This window comes from Dermochelys coriacea, chromosome 5, assembly GCF_009764565.3.
Source record: "Dermochelys coriacea isolate rDerCor1 chromosome 5, rDerCor1.pri.v4, whole genome shotgun sequence".
NCBI lineage: Eukaryota > Metazoa > Chordata > Testudines > Dermochelyidae > Dermochelys > Dermochelys coriacea.
This window is the reverse complement of record NC_050072.1, coordinates 30,750,143-30,772,546: the sequence shown is the minus strand read 5'-3', so window position 1 is coordinate 30,772,546 and position 22,404 is coordinate 30,750,143. Positions and strand designations below refer to the sequence as shown.

The window sequence follows — 22,404 nt, the reverse complement described above, 5'->3', positions numbered from 1 at the left end:
CGCAGTTTCTGAATTACTTTGGGGCTTAGGCAGGGATCTAGGCATTTGGATGCCTATAGGGAAGCAGCAGTACACAGGCCCAGAGGCAAGAACATAAACGCTTGGAGAACTTTTGCTCTGAAAAACTTAGGCTCTGAGTATTTTTAGGCACCTACAGGGTTTGGCAGGAGTTCTGCAGATCCAAACTGGGACACAGGTGCCTATAAGATTTAGGGCATTTAGGTGCCTAACAACCCTCATGTTAAACTCACAGAAATTATGCTTGGTGCCTGCCTCCACCCCCACCCACTGCTATTCCTCTCACCTTTGGGAGTCCCTGGTCCATCCCTTCGCTAAGGAAGCCTGTGCCCCATCCATCTCCACGATCCATCCAACCCTCCCTCCATCCCCCTGCCTGCCACCTCCTGACCCTATCCACCTTTATGGCAGCTCCATTCCCCCATAGCGGCCTTTCTCCACCCAGGGCCCTGCTCTGGGACCCTAGAGCTCCCATAGCTCCCCTCACCCCCCCAGGGGCGCGCCTCTCCCCGTAAGGTGACGTGAGGCTCTGGCTTCCCTCTGCCTGGGCTGAGACTCACTCCCGTTGCTAGGTAACATCCTGCTCTGTGCGCCAGGGACCCCGCGCGGCCACACTACCCTCACCCGCAGTCAGCAGCACGCCTCCCATTGGTCAGCTGGGCTCTGCGCCGAGTTCCCATTGGACGGCCTCTCCCTGAGCCGCGCTCCCATTGGCGAACAGCAATCTGCCCAGGCCGCGTCACATTCTCACACCATGCGCCAGCGCCACCCGCCTCCCGGTCCGAAGACTGGTTGGGAGTGGTGACAAAGAGGGTACCCTGCGACGGGGGACTCTGATTGGGCGGCCGAGCTGCCGCTCACGTTTCAAGCGAGCGCTTGGGCGGCGGAGCTGGTTTAAAGGCCCGCTCCTGCTCCCGTGCCCCATCCAGTGGCTGAGGGAGAGAGAGGATTAAGCGGGTAGCCGGGACCGTCGCATCGCGCAGGTGAGAGCTGGGCAGAGGCGCATCCTCAGCCGCTCGCCGGGGGGGGCGGGACTGAGATGTCCGGCTCCGCTCGGGGCTGGGACCCGCGCAGGGGCTTGCTGGGGAGCTGCGGCATCCGCGCCCCCGTCCGGCTCCGTCCGGCTTCCCGCCGTTCCAGTGAGCGCAGCCCCCCGGCGGGCTGGGCAGGGGCTGAGGGGAGCGAGCGGCCCCGGAGCTGCGGTGGTGGGCTGGGTGCAGGCGCCTGGGGGCCACCCATCAGCGCCGTGTGACATCTCCTCGCCTGCCAGGGGCGCCCAGCTGCATCGCACCGGGGGGGGGGGCGCTGCCCTGCGCCTGGCTGCCGGGTCTGTGGCTGGATTAAACGGTGACTCTCCGTGTCTGGCCTGCCAAGGAGCCGGTAGCCCAGAATGGTTCACCCCGACCCCGCGGTGCCTGCCCTGCCCAGGTACCCTGATAGGTTCACACATCCTTGGACTTGTCAGTAATAGGTGTCCTTCGTAGATTTAGACAATGCCTCACTAGCGGAACAAGGCAGCTATAGAAAGATACTATGAAAATAAGGGCTCTATGCCAACCAGGCTATGGTGGTGGTTTTTGTGTATTATCGGGCTACACAAAATGTGCTAGGCTTGTACAGGCGCATAGGACAGCAGTCACTGCCCTAGTATTCGCAATGGCTACCACTCTAAGGTACAGGACAGTCTTTTACTGCATGCATCCGATGAAGTGAGCTGTAGCTCACGAAAGCTTATGCTCTAATAAATTGGTTAGTCTCTAAGGTGCCACAAGTACTCCTTTTCTTTTTGCGAATACAGACTAACACGGCTGCTACTCTGAAACCTTTTACTGCATGGTGTCTGTGCGGCCAGAAGCTCCACAGAATGCGGTTCCGTGGATAAAACTATAGATTCCCATAGACTATCTTTGATTCATCTGGGTGTGAATGTCCCACTGATGTTACTGGGAATTTTGCCTGCAGGTGTATGGGGTTTTTGGAGGCAGAAAATTGAAGGGATTTTTGTATGACTTGAAAAAGAAATAAATCAAAGGAGTTGGAGGCACTGTCCTACTGAAATTCAGTCACATTAAAACATGTAGCTTAACTATTTTTCTCCCTAAATGTCTTTTCTACATAAACTCTAGAAATGTAGCTGGTTTCAGTGATTCAGGAACTGAAGTGACCAGGTAATCAAAAGCCGTGCAAGGCATGACTTAGTGGATAATGTCACTGACTCTCTTCCTACCCTATTAGCGTTGTGTGTGCACTAAATACATTTGTTATTGCTTCACTTCACTGTGGTCAGAACTCCAGGTCCCCAAACCAATTTTCTTCCATCTCCTTACTTCAGCCCTCTTTACCATTGATCATATACAGTAGTAGGCTTGCTATTAAGTCTCTCTCTCCCTTTCTTTTCTTCTCTTCTCACTCTGGCAAGTGACCAGCTCTTTGCAGGATCAAACCCAATCACAGAATTGTGCCTGTATATTACTATGCAAGGGGCTTTTTAATAACTGAAATCCTGTATTTGCTACATTAGCAATGTAAAACCTGCTATGGGAAGAGAGAATATTTCTCTGAGAAATTCTTATTTCCTAATTATTTTCTGAGCTTGAAAAGACATGTGAAATTGTACATGCACTGCACTTCTTTTTATGAATGAATACTGCTGCCTAAAACCTGAGCTGTAACCAGAAGAGTGCTGCATCTCATGAACACTTCATGGTCTAGCAGCAGCTTTCTTAAAATCTTTGAATATCTGAAGATAACCTTTTTCATATGTTTGGCAGAAATACCAATTGGTGGTCTGTTCAGTGGCTAGTAGTACATGCAGTATTCAATGCACACGGATTAAATATATTTTGAAATAGGTGGAGAAAGGAACTACATTAAGTTAAAGGGCATATTAACTGATTATCAAATTCATCATAGCAGTATTTCTTCAGAAATGAAAATAATAGTTTTTGAGTGTTTTATTTATGAAACATTTCAGGAATAAAAGGAAAAAAGTGAATGACTAATTGTGTTGCCCTCAAGAACCAAAGATATGAATTCTTATTCTGTTTTGTAGCTTTCAGGAGACTCTGTCCTGTCAAAGAAAGAAATTTAAAAAAAAATAATCTGAAAAATCTAGAGAATGATCTCAAGCAAACTAGCGGAGCTCACTCTAATTTAAAAAACAATACAATGCATGCCACCATGTGATGTCTCTCCCATTATGGAAAAACTGAGCTAGTAGCATTTTGCAGCCAAGGCAAGGACTGTTGTGCTTTGCCATATTATGCCTCCAAGGGAATTCTTTAAAAAAGGCCTTCTAGTAGTGTGAGGGAACATAACTAATTATCATCAATGCCACAAATTCCTTTTGATACTGATGGCACTAATCTTTCTCGGAACTCGTTTGGCTGCCTGTTTTAGAATTGTTCTAAGAGTTATTACAGGCATCAGGTTTGGTTTGAGTTGTGTCATCTTGTCTGTCTGGCCTGTTAATACAAAACTTAATTTAATATCGCTGTCCTTGTGAATAAAGCTGGTCTGAAAAATGCTGAACATTCACTCATGAAGGCTGAAGTCTTCCTACCACAGAATAGGAACATTACAAGCAGCACTATAATTTACCCTACCCAACCCATACTTTTCTGTTAATGGGCCTCATTCCATTCCTGAAGGGAATGCTTGTAGTAGGAGTTAGAGCAGGAGTGGGCAAACTATGGCTCGGGGGCCGCATCCGGCCCTCCAGACATTTTAATCTGGCCCTCGAGCATCTGCCAGGGAGCAGGGTCTGGGGCTTGCCCTACTCTGGCACTCCAGTGGGGGAGCAGGGTCGGGAGCTTGCCCCACTCCATGCAGCTCCCAGAGAAGTGGCATGTCCCCACTCTGGCTCCTACACGTAGGGGCAGCCAGGGGGCTCCGCACACTGCCCCGCCCCAAGCGCCACCCCCACATCTCCCATTGGGAACCATGGCCACTGGGAGCCGCAGGAGCGGTGCCTGTGGACAGAGCAGCGCTCAGAGCCACCGGGCTGTGCCTCTGCATAGGAGCTGGAGGAGGGACATGGTGCTGCTTCTGGGAGCTGCTTGAGGTAAGCACTGCCCATAGCCTTCACCCTGATGCCCTGCGCCCCAACCCCCTGGCCCAGTCCTGATCCCCCTCCTGCCCTCTGAACCCCTCAGTTCCAGTCTGGAGAGCCCTCTGGCACCCCAGAACCCTCACCCCAGCCCCACCCCAAAGCCTGCACCCAAACTCCCTGCCCCAGCCTGGAGCCCCCTCCCACACTCTGAATTTCTCATTTCTGGCCCCACCCGAGAGCCTGCACCCCCAGCTGGAGCCCTCTCCCGCACTCCAACTCCCAATTTTGTGAGCATTCACGGCCTGCCATACAATTTCCATGCCCAGATGTGGCCCTCGGGCCAAAAAGTTTGCCTACCCCTGAGTTAGAGGGTAGCTCAGTTTCCATAACTCATACTTTGGTCTTTCTCAAGTGTTGATTGTCTGGGTCATGGGCCAGGATGCTATGCTACAAGCGCAGGTTACACTAGATATGACTTTTCACTCGTACAGATTTCCACTGGTCTCCATCTATCCTATAAATAATTTTTTTTTCAGTTGGGGTTTTTTCAGGTTTTTTTCAGTTTTTTCAGTTCTCCCATCTAGAGAAAAACACAGGCCACTTGCCAACCACCCTAGTTAGTCTGCCCTATGATCTTTGCTGATATTATCAATAAGGGTACCAGTTGTGATGTGGAGAACTGTGCAACAGCAACTGGAAATGAACTGTTTTGCCAGTTTCTTCCACTGCAGACCTGTCAGATGGCAAAGACTTTTTGATCACTATCAATGTACGTTGGATTTGAACAGAAGTGAAAGTGGATTAATGACCTTTCAATCCTCTGAGATGTGCAGGCTTTCTTGGTATTGTTATAGCAACAACTCTGGTATCAAAATAGTCTTGTCTTTGACATGAAACAGCATTTTAGCTGAAGATTGTTTTTCTATCTTGATAACTTAAACTACAACAATGGGAGTTATTTGAGCTCCATCTTGTGTATAGTGTTTTGTCTTTAAATGCTGTTTATCCATGACCATATAGCTTAAGGCATGGACTCACTTCAGATGGCAGGACAGCAATACTGTTAATAGTCATTGCATTACTTCTGATTCGAACAGTTTTGCAACTGAAATTTATTTTACCACTGACGTTTCCTATTCAGGGAGTCTTGTTCCTACTCAGTGTTACAACTGAGGAAACGGCATTTTGTTATGTGGCAGGCTTCAATCAAACCAATCTTTAGCCATCCTCGGTTGACTAGAGGATGGGCTAGAACCAGTTTGCTTGTCAACTCTATCCATACAGAATCTGTTCTGATAGACAGCCTAATTAATGATTGATTTCAATTTGGGGTTTGTCAGATTAGATATACTACAAAAACAGTGCTTTTTATTAGTTTATGCGACCTACTTCTGCTTTGCATTCTTATAGCATAAACATGCCAATTAATATTTCAGACTAGGGGACACTATTGTGACTTAATCTTTCACTGAGGTGAAGCCAGTATCCCATTTCACTTCGCTGGGACTCAGAAATATATAAACCTGAGTTTACTGCAGTACTAGCAAGCACTTCAAGGATAAGCTAAAGGAACAATATCTGAACTACTGACAAACTAATTTTAAACCTGTTGAATAAAACTTGAGTAATTTAGACTGATTAGCAACTTACATAAAAGTTATAACTATTAAATTATTTTAGTGCTGCCAAAATGCATGCCAAGCAAACTTAGCAGGTGGAAAACAACACTATTAAACAGTTGGTACTACTTAGTATCACTTTAAAATAACTTTGCCCTGATGCACTTTCTTTTCCAGGTATCCTATGCAGTTGCTTCTAATCATAAAACCAACCAGTTCTTAAGTAACAAACCTCTGGTTTCATGTTTACAAAGTAATAAATGCATCTGAGTATTTATATCTGTCTTTTGGGTAGCAACTAAATGGGCAAATTGAACTAGTATAACTTCTCTAAATCCAGTTTCAGAGTAGCAGCCGTGTTAGTCTGTATCCGTAAAAAGAAAAGGAGTACAGATGCTGATGAAGTGAACTGTAGCTCACAAAAGCTTATGCTCTAATAAATTTGTTAGTCTCTAAGGTGCCACACGTACTCCTTTTTTCTCTAAATCCCTCTGTGGTCATTCCTGTTTTGGTTTGAGTAGTCTTTCTTTGTGTTGTGTTTTGTCACTTAACTCAACCTGCTCCCAGTCTATGTATAACAAGTCCACAAAGCACTCTTACTCTAAACTAAAACTCCAGTGCTACAAACACATACTTTCAGTAGAACTATTGACTTAAAGGGGACTATTCAAATTAAGTAGTCAAAATAAGAACCTGTATAAATGGTTGCAGGATCATGGCCAAAGGCCAAATCTACACTACAAAATTGTGTCAACCTAACTTATGTCAGCTTACAGCCACCACAGTTATTAAATTGCTTCTGCGTGTGCACGTGTAGCTCTGTGTCCACAGTGCATGCCCTCACCAGGAGTGCTTGTATCAATTGTATTGTCAGTGGGAGGCATTGTAGGATGGCTCCTACAGGCCAGTAACAGTTGACTTAAGCAATGCAGTGTCTACACTGACATTGCGTAGACCTAATTACCTTGACTGTGATTCTGTGCTGCTCGGAGAGGTGGTGTTTCTAAAACAGTGTAGAAAGGCACTTACCTGGACAGGAGCCAAATGTAAGTGAAGATACTTCCACAGCTAGGTTAATGTGAAACAGCTTATGTCACCCTAACCATCTAATGTAGATCAAGCCTAAATGCGGCACTATAGGTTTAAATTAACAAATTGGATTCTATCCATGCAACTTTCTCATAAAGACAAGTCTGTGCCTTCCCTTTATGTAGTAATACCTACCTGTACTGTGTGATAAATTCACCTCAGCTAAACAAATCTTGTTCTAACCTGTGTTGTACCTCAGCCTTTCCCCTCCCTGTTTATTCCTACTTGCCCTCTCTGTCTAATGGAGAGTGTCAGTGCCTCACAGCAGGAATCACACCTTCTTATTTAGGTGGTCAGGGACTTAGACCTCAGTTTCTCAACACCTGGTCTATAGATCAATGCCAGTCCCAGAAATCTCCCGGACACAGTTTAGGAAAGCAGCAAGCCAGTCCCTGGTATCAAAAAGCTTGAGAGACATAACCTACCTCTAACTTTTACAGTGCCTAATCACCTTGCCACATCCTAGCCTGTTCAGGTCAGGCTACTATTTTCTTCTTGGAATGAAATCAGGGGAGGAGGAAAATGTGCTGATCCTTGTCCCTACTACACGCAGTGGTGGCTCATCTACACCCCATGTTTCTGTAGGATCCAGGTGCAGCCTGCACTTCACAGCATAGCACTACACCCTGGACATATATAAGAATAGGAGTACTTGTGGCACCTTAGAGACTAACACATTTATTTGAGCATAAGCTTTCATGAGCTACAGCTCACTTCATCGGATGCATTTGGTGGAAAATACAGAGGGGAGATTTATATACACACACACAGAACATGAAACAATGGGTTTTATCATACACACTGTAAGGAGAGTTATCACTTAAGATGAGCCATCACCAGCAGCAGGGGGGGGAAGGGAGGAAAACCTTTCATGGTGACAAGCGTGGGAGAGGTTTTAGTTGGGGACTGAAGGTGATGGCTAGTGGCGTTCTGTTATTTTCTTTGTTGGACCTGTCCTGTAGTAGGTGACTTCTGGGTACTCTTCTGGCTCTGTCAGTCTGTTTTTTCACTTCAGCAGGTGGGTATTGTAGTTGTAGGAATGCATGACAGAGATCTTGTAGGTGTTTGTCTCTGTCTGAGGGGTTGGAGCAAATGCGGTTATATCGTAGAGCTTGGCTGTAGACAATGGATTGTGTGGTATGATCTGGATGAAAGCTAGAGGCATGTAGGTAGGAATAGGGGTCAGTAGGTTTCCGATATAGGGTGGTGTTTATGTGACCGTTGCTTATTAGCACCGTAGTGTCCAGGAAGTGGATCTCTTGTGTGGACTGGTCCAGGCTGAGGTTGATGGTGGGATGGAAATTGTTAGGCCATCACCTTCAGTCCCCAACTAAAACCTCTCCAACCTCTCCAAGGATCTACAACCTATCCTGAAGGACAACCCATCACTCTCACAGATCTTGGGAGACAGGCCAGTCCTTGCTTACAGACAGCCTCCCAATCTGAAGCAAATACTCACCAGCAACCACACACCACACAACAGAACCACTAACCCAGGAACCTATCCTTGCAACAAAGCCCGTTGCCAACTCTGTCCACATATCTATTCAGGGGACACCATCATAGGGCCTAATCACATCAGCCACACTATCAGAGGTTCGTTCACCTGCGCATCTACCAATATGATATATGCCATCATGTGCCAGCAATGCCCCTCTGCCATGTACATTGGTCAAACTGGACAGTCTCTACATAAAAGAATGAATGGACAGAAATCAGACGTCAAGAATTATAACATTCATAAAGCAGTCGGAGAGCACTTCAATCTCTCTGGTCACTCAATTACAGACCTGAGGGTGGCTATCCTTCAACAAAAAAACTTCAAAAACAGACTCCAAGGAGAGACTGCTGAATTGGAATTAATTTGCAAACTGGATACAATTAACTTAGGCTTGAATAGAGACTGGGAATGGATGAGTCATTACACAAAGTAAAACTATTTCCCCATGGTATTTCTCCCTCCCACCCCACCCCCCACTGTTCCTCTGATATTCTTGTTAACTGCTGGAAATAGCCTACCTTGCTTGTCATCATGAAAGGTTTTCCTCCCTTCTCTCCCCTGCTGCTAGTGATGGCTCATTTTAAGTGATCACTCTCCTTACAGTGTGTATGATAAAACCCATTGTTTCATGTTCTGTGTGTGTATATAAATCTCCCCTCTGTATTTTCCACCAAATGCATCCAATGAAGTGAGCTGTAGCTCACGAAAGCTTACGCTCAGATAAATTTGTTAGTCTCTAAGGTGCCACAAGTACTCCTTTTCTTTTTGTGAATACAGACTAACACGGCTGCTACTCTGAAACCATACACAAGAATGGCTATACTAGAGCCAATGCCAAGTGCTTCAGAGGGAATGAACAGAACAGAAAATCAAGTGAGCCATCCCCTGTCACCCATTCCTAGCTTCTGGCAAACAGAGGCTAGGGACACCATCCCTGCCCATCCTGGCTAATAGCCATTGCGGAGCTATCATCCATTAACTTATCTAGTTCTTTTTTTGAACCCTGTTGTAGTCTTGGCCTTTATAACAGCCTCTGGCAAGGAGTTCCACAGGTTGACTGTGCACTGTGTGAAGGAATACCTTTTTTATTTGTTTTAAACCGCTGCCTATTAATTTAATTTGGTGACTCCTAGCTCTTGTTATGAGGAGTAAAGATCACTTTGTTTACTTTTTCCACACCCGTCATGATTTTGTAGACCTCTATCATATCCCCTTAGTCATCTTTTTTCCAAGTTGAAAAGTCCCAGTTTTATTAATCTCTCCTCAGATAGAAGCCGTTCCATACCCCTAATAATTTTCATTGTCCTTTTCTGAACCTTTTCCAATTCCAATATATCTTTTTTGAGATGGGCTAACCGCACCTGCACACAGTACTCAACATGTGCTATGGTCTGTCATTCCTGTGGATGACTCTTTTTATTGGAAACCGCAGACTGCATCCGTAGCCTCTATTTCCATGAAAATAAAAAGGCTTCCTCCACTTTGACTCCTACTGTTGGGAAAGCTTCAGCCTCAGCTAGCTGGGGATCCCCTCCACCTCCCAACAGGACTCCGGTGTGATGACCCACAGGCTGCAGCAGAAATACCAGCTGTGGTTGGTTTCAGCGTAGCAGCCGTGTTAGTCTGTATTCGCAAAAAGAAAAGGAGGACTTGTGGCACCTTAGAGACTAACACATTTATGTGAGCATAAGCTTTCGTGAGCTACAGCTCACTTCATCGGATGCATTTGGTGGAAATGCATCCGATGAAGTGAGCTGTAGCTCAGGAAAGCTTATGCTCACATAAATGTGTTAGTCTCTAAGGTGCCACAAGTACAGCTGTGGTTGGGTAACAGCTACTCAATCCACGTCTGGTGTGTCGCACCCACCCCTACGGCGGCTGCTATTGTCTCCCTCTAGTCCCAGGACACCGAACAAAGGGGAGGCTGCCGGGCTTGTCTGTCTTCTCGCCCACGCCGCCCTGCCCGTGCCCGCTCCCAGCGCAGCTCCGCAGCACGGCGCGCGCGCCTGGCTGCGGCCCGCACAGCCCCTCACCCACCAGAAAGAGCAGGGGCTGCGCTCCCCGCGCGCGGGCCGGCAGGACAGCCTCTACACTGCAGCAGTAACCGGCGCTACGTCACAGCACCAGGAGGGGGGAGTAGCCAGCTGGGGGCAGCCGCTGCTGCAGTGGGTTGCTGCAACAGCGCGCCTGCGCATTTGGGTGGCACGCGCAAGGACGGTAGTGTGCGCGCCTGCGCACTCGGGTCTGTCCGCCCGGCGCGTTCTGCGGGACGGCTATGGGATTCCGTAACGTGTAAGCGAGCGAGCGGGCGCCGCTGCGGAGGGGGGCGGTGGGCGACGGGAGACCCCGGGGGTGGCTGAGGAGCCGCTTCCTATCCCAGGCGAGATCCCGATGCGCTGGAGCCCCCGGGCCCTGCTGGGGGGCGTCTCAGACCGCGGGCCCCCTTCGGCGGCTCTGGGCCTCGCGCTCGCCGGGGGCCGGGATCTGCCCCGTGCCGCGCGGAGCCGAGCCCCCGGCTGATACCTCGCAGCGCGGTGGCTTGTTGCCCCGGCTGGGCTTGGCAGGCTTTGCCGCATGGCTCCGGGGCAGGAGCGCGGCCTGACGCTGGGGGTGCGAAGCGTGAGTCGGAGGCGGTGGGGAGGCTGGGTCCTGTGCAGCTGTTGCTCTTTTCTGCCCTTTGCCGATGGCAGTGCCGCGGGGGGGGAGGGGGAGCGTTGCCTCCGTTTTGGGACATCCAGTAACCCTGAGTCAGAAGGACCCCAAGGATGGATACTGGACTGTCTGAATGCCATGTTGCCCAGTGGACAGAGCGCTGTGCTTAGGACTCAGGAACTCTGGGCTGGATGACCTTGGGCAAGAAAGTCCACCACTCTGCCTCTGTTTCCCTGTAAAATAGGGATAATGACACTAAGTCGTCTTGTAAAATGCTCTGAGAGCTAGTGATAAAAAGTGCTATAAAAGAGCTAGGTATTAATTATTTATTAACAGTGGGGCTTTTATAGAGGAGGCAAGGTATGGGGGGTGGTTTTGTTTTTGTTTTTCTGACATTCTGTCAGCAAAACCTCAGCCTTGTCTGAGGCAATGTGTAGGCAGGTGGCTGGGATCCAAAGGCCTTCATGGAATTGGCTGCTTTGGTCGCCTTCCTGATACAAAGGGGTCCCATGTTTATTTCTTTAGACACTGAGAGCTGATGGGTCCCACCCCATATTGCACATCTTGATCCACATGCCTGTAAGGGGTAATGACAGGTCTTCAGGAGGAATGTGAAATTAAAAAAATCAAGATTACAAATTAAACGTTGGTACCTATTGTCACTGCAGCGTACTATTTTGTTTTGTTTAATTTAACAGGGAAACACTTTAAACAATAAAGATGGCATCAGTACTGCAAAGATCCCCTGATTTGCATTTTTCAAGAGGTGACTAACTGAAAGGGTTTCTGCTCCTGAGTAGACCAATTAGAATACTAGCATCATTACATTCTGTGTCATGTTTACTTAACCTAGATTTGACTTCAAAAATTTCTACATGTAGTAGTTGCCCTCGGGGCAGGGCCGGATTAACCTTTTGTGGGCTCCGATGTCAAACATATTTGTGGGCCCCTATGTAGTCATTGTGGGCTCCGAGTGTAGGCCTGGTGTGGCATTGCCATTGGTGCCATAGTATACCCGGTACTCAATCTCAGAGACATTTTTCATTTTGATCAGATACCTCTGCATGACTATATGCGTTGCCATACACAGTTCCCTCAGCCCCCAGTTTTTCTCATTAAGCTGTACACCCATGTTGGTTTACCAGTGTTCACAGTGAGCAGAACTTTCATAGTGATCAGGGGAAACTCCCCACAGATTTCTCCTTCCGTCTTCAGACCTTTTATAGCCATGTCTCCAGTACCACACACTGTCACCAGTCTCTGTATGTGATTCTGGTCTCGGCTCAATAAAGTTTCACAGCCAGCAGGTACCTGATCAGTTCTGACAGATGCCTCCCTCAGCACCTATTCTGCCATTTGAACACGCCACTTGCAAACACATTTCCCCAAAGTGAGGACTTAGCCCCTGGGAACCTGAAGTTACCAGCCTTTCTCCCTCTGCTCCCATCTACATACTAGTCTACTCCTTGGTCACCACCACCATTTCTCCGCATGCCTGTTTCCCTTCTACCTTGGATGCTATTCTCCCCTGAAAGCCTGACCTGCTTCTTCTTTCCCTGCTTCCCTTGGCATTCCTTCCTATGGGTGACCTCAGTTCCTTGAGGTTAACTCCAGTTTCTTTATCTGCTCCTAGCTTAATGGCCCCCAATAGTCACAGAGCCACCTGCAACTTCCCTGGCTACAGCCATGGGGCCTAATGCCAGAGGCCAGCCTTAGATAGTGGTAGCTACAAGTCTAAGGAGGGGTAGCAATTCCAAGGCTGAGCATGCTTGAACTTTGCAACAGCTGCACTATGGACTCTAAATCCTCAGGATGTCTCTAGGCAGCTGCAGACTCTGCAGTGAGGCACTTCCCTCCTCTAGGTTATGGCTTTAAGTACCTGAGATGCCCATGACCTGCAGCAGAGGCCACCAATTCCTACGCACCCCTTAGCTAGCACATAGTCGAGCAGAAAGTCAGCCTGAATGATTTTGGAGGCTGGAGTTGCAGGGGGTTCCCACCCCTGAGCAGCAGCACTGCAACAAGCTCACATGGCCCCCCTCTGCTGTGGGACCAGAACCCTATGAAGACAGTGGAGTATAACCAGTTCTGTCCAAAGCCTATTGAAGTGAGTGGGATTCTTTTCATTGTCTTTAATGGGCTGTGTATAGAAGCAAATGACCCCATTCTAGACTCTAGGAGCAAAGTGCGTTCTATGCTGCACTGGTTTACTGTTGTAACAGGAAGGTCTCACATTACCTAGTGAATAAGTAACACCTCCTACAGCACCTAACTTTTTCTGAGAGGATTCCCACCCAAATGTAAAACTGCTTGGCTTACAAGGGCTGAAAATATCAGGTAGTATGGTCACAAAAGCAAGCCACTTCTGAATTCAGCAGGAATTTTGGTTGTGCACAGAGCACAGACGGGACTGGTTCCCGCATGGTTACAAAACTGCAGTAAAGCGGAACAATTTTCAGCTTGTGTGATTGGAGGATATCTGGAGGATATCATATTATAAGACTTTCCTACATAAATGAGGAAAAGTTGAGGTGTCTTTGTTATTCTTTTGTTCCACTCTTTTGTTTCTGTGGGGAATTTGCCAATGCAATATTACTGTCTTTTTAAACAAACAAAACGAAAAAAATTATAATGGTTGTTGAAAATAGCAATTCCAACCCTAGTTAGCACTGGGAAGATGCCAGCATTTGTTGCTCAATTTTATCCTAATTTTTCTACGGCAAATTACAGTGGATGAGTATATTTGATTTGGGAGAAATGAAGTAACAGCAGCCTAAACTGAGCTTGAGCACTCCTGAATTTTGAGGGTGTTCAAATCTGGAAGGCATATGCTAGATTCCCTTCCTGAATATTTGATAAATCTGGAAAGGAAAAGCCAATTTCTGCTTCCATGGCTCAGAAGTGAATGTTATGTGGCAGACCTCTACTTGGTACCTACTTTCTGTTGATAGACTCATCCTTGCATGAATCATCCAGTTGACTTCAGTGGGCTTATTAATATGTATAAGTGTTTGCATCCTCAGGGACTAAATTTGTATTTTTAATAATTATAAAAATTCTTAATGGTGTTAAACCAGAAATTCTACTGACAATTACAAAATCAAAAAATAAGTACAAAGCATCCACTAATGGGAAGAAAATAAATAACTAGCAGTACATAAATAGAAACATTGATTTCCCCCCCCCCCCTTAAATTTAAAATTAGTTACACTTAAAAAAAAAAAAGATGATATCTATTGGGAAGTTAAGCATGTTTGTGAAGTGCACCTCTAATGAAGATGAGTACTCCATATTGGTATGAGCAGGTAGGACATGCCATAGCAAACAGCATTGGATAGAATATGTAGGAAATAGTTTTTCAAGGAGTTTGTAGGAAATTAGAAGTCTATTGCACAATTACTTATTAAAGTGAATGTGTCCAAATAAGTTTTGGTGTTTTGTTTTTTCTCCTCCTCCAAGCTCTACAACAATGCCTGGGTCTCTTCCTGTGAATGCTGAAGCCTGTTGGCCAAAAGATGTGGGAATTGTTGCCCTGGAGATCTATTTTCCTTCTCAGTATGTTGACCAGACAGAATTGGAAACATTTGATGGTGTGGATGCTGGGAAGTACACCATTGGCTTGGGTCAATCGAAGATGGGATTCTGCTCAGATAGAGAGGATATCAACTCACTCTGCTTGACTGTGGTACAGAAGCTTATGGAGAGGAACAGTCTCTCCTATGATTGCATTGGGAGATTAGAAGTTGGAACAGAGACAATCATTGACAAGTCAAAATCTGTAAAGACTGTCCTGATGCAGCTCTTTGAGGATTCTGGTAATACAGATGTAGAAGGGATTGACACAACAAATGCATGCTATGGAGGCACTGCTGCTATCTTTAATGCTGTTAACTGGGTTGAGTCCAGTTCTTGGGATGGTAAGTTTGGTGTCTGTTTATTTGAAAGCTACATCTTACGTCTTTGTCCAGTATCCTTCCTAGTAACCACCTTAAATACACAGCACATAACTTTGTGCTTGGATACTAAGCTTTTTAAAAATAATTTATAAGATTTCCTTTTCTGTAGTTAAAAAATGCTAAATAAAACAGACACTGGACTTGAGATATTTCCCAGGAAACCTATGCTAGACCAGAGGTGGGCAGACTACAGCCCGCAGGACCCTCTTGCCTGGACCCTGAGCTCCTGGCCTGGGTGGCTAGCCCTCAGTCCCTCCCCTGCTGATCCTCCTACCCCGCAGCCTCAGCGCGCCATGCTGCAAGTGTAGTATATTAAATTGCTCCATGTAGGAATGTGCTACTGGTAGCAGTTACCAAGAGCAATTTACTACACTACATCAGTGCAACACTCTGGGCAGCGTGGCTGTAGCGCCGCCAGCCACCGGTGCTCTGTGCTGCATGGTAAGGGGGCATGGGGAGTTAGATAGAAGGCAGGGTGGTCAGGGGTGGGGCTGTAGGTGGGATTGGGGCTGTCAGAGGGCGGGGAACGGGTGGGGGGATTGAATGGGGGCAGGGGTCTGGGGGGGCAGTCAGGAAGGAGGGGGCATTGGATGGAGCAGGCAGGGAGTTGGGGGGGGTGGATGGGGAAGGGGTCCTGGGAGGGGGCTATCAGGGGGCGAGAAGCAAGGGGGGGTGGATAGGGGGCAGGGGCACAGCCCTCCCTAAGTGGCCCTCCATACAATTTCCAAAACCCGATGTGGCCCTCAGGCCAAAAAGTTTGCCTGCCACCGTGCTAGACAGAAAATGTATACTTCCAAGATGACTTGCACGTCTAGGTTACACCTTGTTGAAATGTGAAATTAGAATGTATTTTATATGCTTTACAAAGTGATTCTGAGACAGATGCTTATCACTGATCTTTTCTTGGAAATCTGGAATGCTCCAAGGAATGAAAATAAAAGATGGAAATAAATTTGGAGAAGTGTCAGCTGATTAGAGTTTGCACAATCCTGCAACCATCTCTTCCTGTAAACTGAAAAACTAAACATTGCAAGCTAAAAATAAAGCTTCCAGTGACTACTTTTCATAGTTATTTCTTATCTTTTCCAGGTCGTTATGCGCTTGTTGTTGCTGGAGACATAGCTGTGTATGCCACTGGAAATGCCAGGCCAACCGGTGGAGCTGGTGCTGTTGCTATGTTAATTGGTCCAAATGCTCCTTTAATATTTGAGAGAGGTGAGTCTCGTGGAAAGATTTTAAGACGAATATTTTATATATGGGGCCTGCAGAACACCCTTATCTCCAGGATGTCCTGTACTGTAGTTACTATCGTTCCAGGCCTCCAGGGAGCCAGATTAACTTCTGTTGGTCTAGACTGACCTGTTGCTGCTTCTGGCGGGATTCACCTGCGGGTAGAGTAGGAGGTACTGCCTGCCTTCCTTCAGAGTTTCACCAACGGAAATACAAGGACTGCACTGTCTAGTCTAGTGTCTGTCAGTGCAGTTTTCTCAAGTGGGGGGAGGGCTGTCAAATGACGAAAATCGACTTGTTACAGGCAGGATAGGGTAGATTCACGAAGGAACTTAAGCATAGTGATGCTGAACGTCCACACACCCAACTTCTAGGAGCCTAGAAAATTACTGGGATTAACAAAGCCTGGGTGAGGCACCTTTGGACAAAGTGGAGAAATGGTCTGAAGTAAATAGGATGAAATTCAATAAGGACAAATGCAAAGTATCCTACTTAGGAAGGAACAATCAGTTGCACACATACAAAATGGGAAATGATTGCCTAGGAAGGAGTGCTGCGGAACGTGATCCAGGAGTCATAATGGACCACAAGCTAAATATGAGTCAACAGTATAACACTTGCAAAAAAAAAAAAGCAAACCTCATTCTGGGATGTATTAGCATGAGTGTGGTAAGCAAGACACGAAAAGTAATTTTTCTGCTCTACTCTGCGCTGAATACTCCAGTTGAGGCCTAATATGTCCAGTTTTGGGTACCACATTTCAGGAAATGTGAACAAATTGGAGAAAATCCAGAGAAGAGCAACAAAAATGATTAAAGGACTAGAAAACATGACCTGTGAGGGAAGGTTAGAAAAAAATTGGGTTTCTTTAGTCTGGAAAAGAGAAGACCGAGGGGACATAACAGTTTTCAAGTACATAAAAGGTTGTTACAAGGAGGAGGGAGAAGAATTGTTTTTCTTAACTTCTGAGGATAGGACAAAAAGCAATGGGCTTAAATTGCAGCAAGGGAGGTTTAGGTTTGACATTAGGAAAAACTTCCTGTCAGGGTGGTTAAGCACTAGAATAAATTGCCTAGGGAGGTTGTGGAATCTCCATCACTGGAGATTTTTAAGAGGAGGTTAGACAAACACCTGTCAGGGGTGGTCTCTAGGTAATACTTAGTCCTGCCCTGATTGCAAGGGACTGGATTAGATGACCTTTTGAAGTCCCTTCTAGTCCTATGATTCTTAGCCCAGCGGTCTAGGTACACAGCTGGAGTGTGGAGACTTTCTTTCCCCCAGTTGAAGTCCCCTCCACCTGCGTGGGAGAAGAGATTTGAACAGGGATCTTTCACCTCTCAGGTGAGTGCCCTAATCTCCTGCATTTTGGAACATTCTGATGTGGGCCTCCCTCAGTCTCTCCTGTTGAAATTGTTCCAGTTTGGATAAATAAGAGTCATTGGGCCAGAGAGAACAGCGAAGTATAAGAATGACTCTGTAGCCCGGTGGTTAGTGTTCACCTGGGAGGTGATAGACCCAGCATCCAGTCCCTCTACAGCAATTACTCTAATTATTTATCCTCCATAGAATACCTTCAGTAGGAGAGACTGAGGGAGTTGTACATCAGAATAGCCCAGTGGTTAGGGAACTCGCCTGAGAGGGGCCAGATCCACATTCCAATCCCTTTTCTCCCCTTCTGGTGGAGGTGGGACAACCCAGGTGAGTACCCTAATTGGGCTAAAAGTCATGAGGGAGGTCATCCCCCCCCCATCCCCAATGCCTGTTTGGTGTATGTCTGCTTATAGGGCCTGATATGGTAGGTGAGGTCTGAGGACACCTGCTGAGTTGGGCCCCACAAGGGAGTTAGGTAGAGAAATGCCTGTTTTTCCCCCCCAGTTCATGAATCGCACTGGGGCTTAGGTATCAAGATGTCTAGAGTGGGGCTGCAGCTCACATGTTCAAACAGAAACATAGGCATCTAGGGAACTTTTACTGCACAAATTCAGGCCCTAAGTGAGTTTAGACATCTAGAGGGTTTGGCAGCAGCTGAGGTGAAAGTTTTGTGAATAACACTGGGGCCTGATACTGGAACTAAGGCACCTAAATCCTTTTGTGAATCTATCCCGGAGTTTTGCCAGCACTTCCACTCTCGCCTAGGTAGTGGGAGATCTGGAGCTGTATGTCAAACCACCATGGATGTGAGAGAACTACTAAGCTGTCTGGCCAGCACCAAATTTTACCTGTATGCCACTAACTTGGGGTGATGTATTCAAGTTGACTTATAAAGTGATTTTTTTTTTAAGCAAATTTTTTTTTTTTAAATAGGACTGCGTGGGACCCATATGCAACATGCCTATGACTTTTATAAGCCAGATATGGTATCTGAATATCCTGTAGTTGATGGTAAACTATCTATTCAGTGCTACCTCAGTGCATTAGATCGCTGCTATTTTGTCTACCGCAACAAAATTCGTGCTCAGTGGCAAAAAGGTACGTACTACTGAAAAATGTTTGCATGCATTGGTGGCAATCTAAAATTCAATTTGCCAGAGCACATAATGAGAATTCAGTATCTGTCCAACTGCATATCCAGCCTAAGGAAATATTAAATAAACCTTAGGGAAGCAACATTGTCACCAGGACTTTGGCTAGCTTATACCTCCAGTGTACCTTGCCTAGTGGGATGTGAGTGTGTATTTGCTTTTTTAATGGTCCCCTTAATCCTGTGACGCTGAGATTTATATTAAATTGTTCAACAATTGTACAGAATAAATATAAGCATTTTGTTTCATATTTATTGAGCAGCACTGTTTTGGAGATAAATAACTACCTCCTGCCACTGCTAAAGCTTACCGATGTGCCAAAATACTATTCTGCTTTTTTTTATGTAGCACCCCAGTCATGCATCAATTTACTATACAGGCACAGCTTGCCAATTGTTATCTGAAGAGCTTCTTTGATTGTCAGAAATTACCTTGTATTTTGAAATGCAAATAACTGACGTGCCTCTAGTAACTTGCCAGCAAAGGCTAGATTTTATAGTAATCTCCTGGATTCTGCCATGCTGTAGCTTGCTTTTTAAAAAAAAATTAGCTAATTTTGAGCAATTGTACATGTATTGTTACAACTTACTTTGCCTTTTTTTGCCTTTTCCAGAAGGAAGTGACAGAGACTTTACATTGAATGACTTTGGCTTCATGATCTTCCATTCTCCATACTGTAAACTTGTACAAAAATCTGTGGCTCGACTGTTGTTGAATGACTTTCTTAGTGACCAGAATTCTAAAACAGAAAATGGTATCTATAGTGGCTTGGAAGCTTTCAGGTGAGAACTGCTACTATCACTTAATTAGCCTAAGGAAGAAGGGAATCTCAGATATGCTATGCATCCTATATGTTTCTCCCTTTCAGCTGTTTTAGTGAAGAGCAGCAGTTTCTAAACCTCATTATTTTTTAAATAGGGATGTAAAACTGGAGGATACCTATTTTGACAGAGATGTGGAGAAGGCCTTTATGAAAGCTAGTGCTGAACTCTTTAATCAGAAAACCAAAGCTTCTTTACTTGTATCCAATCAAAATGGAAACATGTACACCCCTTCAGTCTATGGCTGCCTTGCTTCTCTTCTAGCACAGTAAGTATAAAGCCAGAAAAATAAGAAGTTGTGACTTGACCTGTTAACTCTTGAAAAGCTTTAGATCCATAACTTTTTCCCAAAAGGCTTACTGTAACCAAAACAAACTAGCCTCAAAAAATCTTTTCCCTTGAATGAAGTTCAGGTAGCAATCCTTTTTTTTTTTTTTAACCCCGAACATAAGTTTAGCAAAGTGCTCTAAATACATGAGTCATGCAAAGGAAGTGGGAAAGCAGGCTGTACGCATTCCATGGAAGGGGTTGTCCTGATAGCCGTCTTGTGCAAGACGGCATACTAACAGTTGATGGTGAATAAACATAGGTGCATCAAGTATCTATGCCTTGGATTAGCAACACAACATTTTAGATCTTTGTAAAAAACAAAACAAAAAACAAACCCCCCACCTGGTTGCAGTCTTAACCTGAACACACACACACATGGTTGCTGGATTAGGGATCAGAAGCCTTTCTTAACCTGCCACAGGTTATGGCAGGGTTGATTAGATGGTTACTAGAGGCTGGCTGCAGCTCAAATGATTCTGCATGCATACTTAATAATGTGAAACCAGCCTACCCCGGTACCTAATTTGTATGTACTTTTGTCTCACATACTTCATCCGCCCATCTTTCGTGAGTTGCATCCAGAAATAGCTGCTTCCCTACTATCCAAACTAATTAGCCACTGATGAAATTTCTCATTTACTAGCACACACCTCCCCAGCCTCCAAACAAGTTAAGAGGAGAGAAATCAAGACACCTTCTCTTCCCCACCAAAATAAGCTTACCCAAAGAGCAACTTTATTTGTTTCTTTGCAGACAGTTCCAGCTAGCATCAGCTGTGGTGCAGCCATTGAGACTGTGACAGCACCAAAGGGAACTCTAGCAAGTCCACTCTTTAGTATCAACTTTCTCTCAGCCTGGGCTCTCTAGTTTTCTTAGAGGTGGTGATATGCTTTAGGCATGGAAAAAGCAAATAACCTGAGGATTGTAATGTTCTGGACATTATTTAACCCCATTCCACTTAAATTAGTTTGAGGGTAGCTACACTGCAGAATCCTAAATCTTGTTTTCTAGATCATTATATAGTGCTGTAGATGTATGTGGCACTTTTCAATTAAAAAGTGAGAAGACTCCCTTCCCTGAGATGCATATTGTCTAATACAGGTGATGCAATGTGTGGATGCCTCACCATCAGAAGTGAAAAAACAAGAAGTGAGGAGCACTCTTTGTGTTAGTAGTTTTATGTATAGGAACTGTGGTTTGTAGTTGAGATGTGAGCTGCACCGATCCAATAAACTTTGGTCCTAGCAGGCTTCTTCCTGGAAGCTAAATATCACACTTGGTTATTTAAAATTGGCACTTAAGCGTAGGTCTCTTAATTCTTCTTAACTTTTGCTTGATGTACAGGTACTCCCCACAGCAGCTAGCAGGACAAAGAATTGGTGTGTTCTCCTATGGCTCTGGTTTTGCTGCTACACTCTACTCCATTAGAGTTACACAGGATGCCACACCAGGTCAGTTAATTTGACTATTGAATTTTTCATTTGAACAGCTCACCTGAAAAGTTGGCTACAGTAAAACATTAGTATAAGCAGACATGCAACAGACTGGCTAATAGTGATGGAAGTATTTCTGTACCCTTGGAAAAAGACTAAAATTCAAGATGCTGTCTCACCATGTTCTAACTCTACAAAGGCTAGCTTTGTAACTTTTTGTCACTTATAATGACTAAAGCTATAATAATGTAATCTTGAGTCCCAGAGATCATGGAAATTGCATATTAAAATACAACTATAGTCTTCCAGTTCGTACAAAAGTCTTCTTGAAATATTAGTGCATTGACATTTACGTATGATGTTAGCATTGACTTTGTGGAGGTCTTGTGTGTTCCAGGTTCTTCTCTGGATAAAATAACTGCTAGCCTATCTGATCTGAAAACAAGACTTGACTCAAGAAAGTGTATTGCACCAGATGTCTTTGCTGAAAACATGAAGATTAGACAGGAAACGCATCACTTGGGTAAAGGCATTTTCATATAAAGTAAATTACAATATGCTTAACAAAGTAAATTCCTGATATTGTTATCAAATCCATGATCCAGTTAAGGATCAAAGTCTGGGGCTTTCAGACCTTTCTAGTTTTTACATAATTTCAAACAAGCACTGCGGTAGTTAAGTGTATTCATGGCACAATTTGAGCTGAAGTGAAGGCTAGACTTTGGTATTAGTACACTTGCTCTTCTGCTATTGTTGCAATTTGGAAAGGGGCAGAGAATGCTACAATAAATATCAACAATCGGGTAACAATTTTTACTGGTTTCCTCATAGCCAACTACATTCCACAGTGTTCAGTGAATGATCTCTTTGAGGGAACGTGGTACCTAATGCGAGTGGATGAAAAACACAGAAGAACTTATGCTCGACGTCCAGTGCTGGGTGATGGGCCTTTGGAAGCAGGAGCTGAGGTTGTCCATTCAAGCATAGTTAATGAGGTGAAAAATTTTTTGTTTTGTTTTGTTTTTTAGTTTTGCTATTTACATCGTTTTATTTCTATATGGTGGTGCTATGCCAACCCTCTGTAAAAGGAGGACCGGGGCTGACAAGTTATTTCCATCTAATTTGTTTAAAAAAGGTAAAATAAGAGCCAAAAAATTAAAGATATACATTTAAAAAAAAATG

The 22,404-nt window shown here is 45.2% G+C and overlaps 1 protein-coding gene across 7 annotated transcripts in view; it reads left to right on the top strand.

Annotated features, from left to right (window-relative positions):
• The first annotated feature begins 837 nt into the window (after positions 1 to 837).
• The window catches only part of HMGCS1 (3-hydroxy-3-methylglutaryl-CoA synthase 1), a 37,742-nt gene continuing 16,175 nt past the window's right edge, over positions 838 to 22,404 (top strand). For 2 of the 7 annotated variants that reach the window (XM_043514477.1, XM_043514476.1), the window contains exons 1-9: positions 10,649 to 11,170; positions 14,390 to 14,847; positions 15,976 to 16,101; positions 18,421 to 18,585; positions 19,252 to 19,420; positions 19,557 to 19,727; positions 21,134 to 21,240; positions 21,620 to 21,745; positions 22,054 to 22,217. In XM_043514477.1, coding sequence (XP_043370412.1) covers positions 11,064 to 11,170; positions 14,390 to 14,847; positions 15,976 to 16,101; positions 18,421 to 18,585; positions 19,252 to 19,420; positions 19,557 to 19,727; positions 21,134 to 21,240; positions 21,620 to 21,745; positions 22,054 to 22,217 — 1,593 coding nt within the window. In that variant the 5' untranslated portion in view covers positions 10,649 to 11,063. Of the gene's footprint in view, positions 1,002 to 2,144; positions 2,187 to 10,119; positions 10,571 to 10,648; positions 11,171 to 14,389; positions 14,848 to 15,975; positions 16,102 to 18,420; positions 18,586 to 19,251; positions 19,421 to 19,556; positions 19,728 to 21,133; positions 21,241 to 21,619; positions 21,746 to 22,053; positions 22,218 to 22,404 lie in introns of those variants that run through there. The other 5 variants (XM_043514479.1, XM_038402602.2, XM_038402601.2 and 2 more) reach the window with 5 other exon arrangements.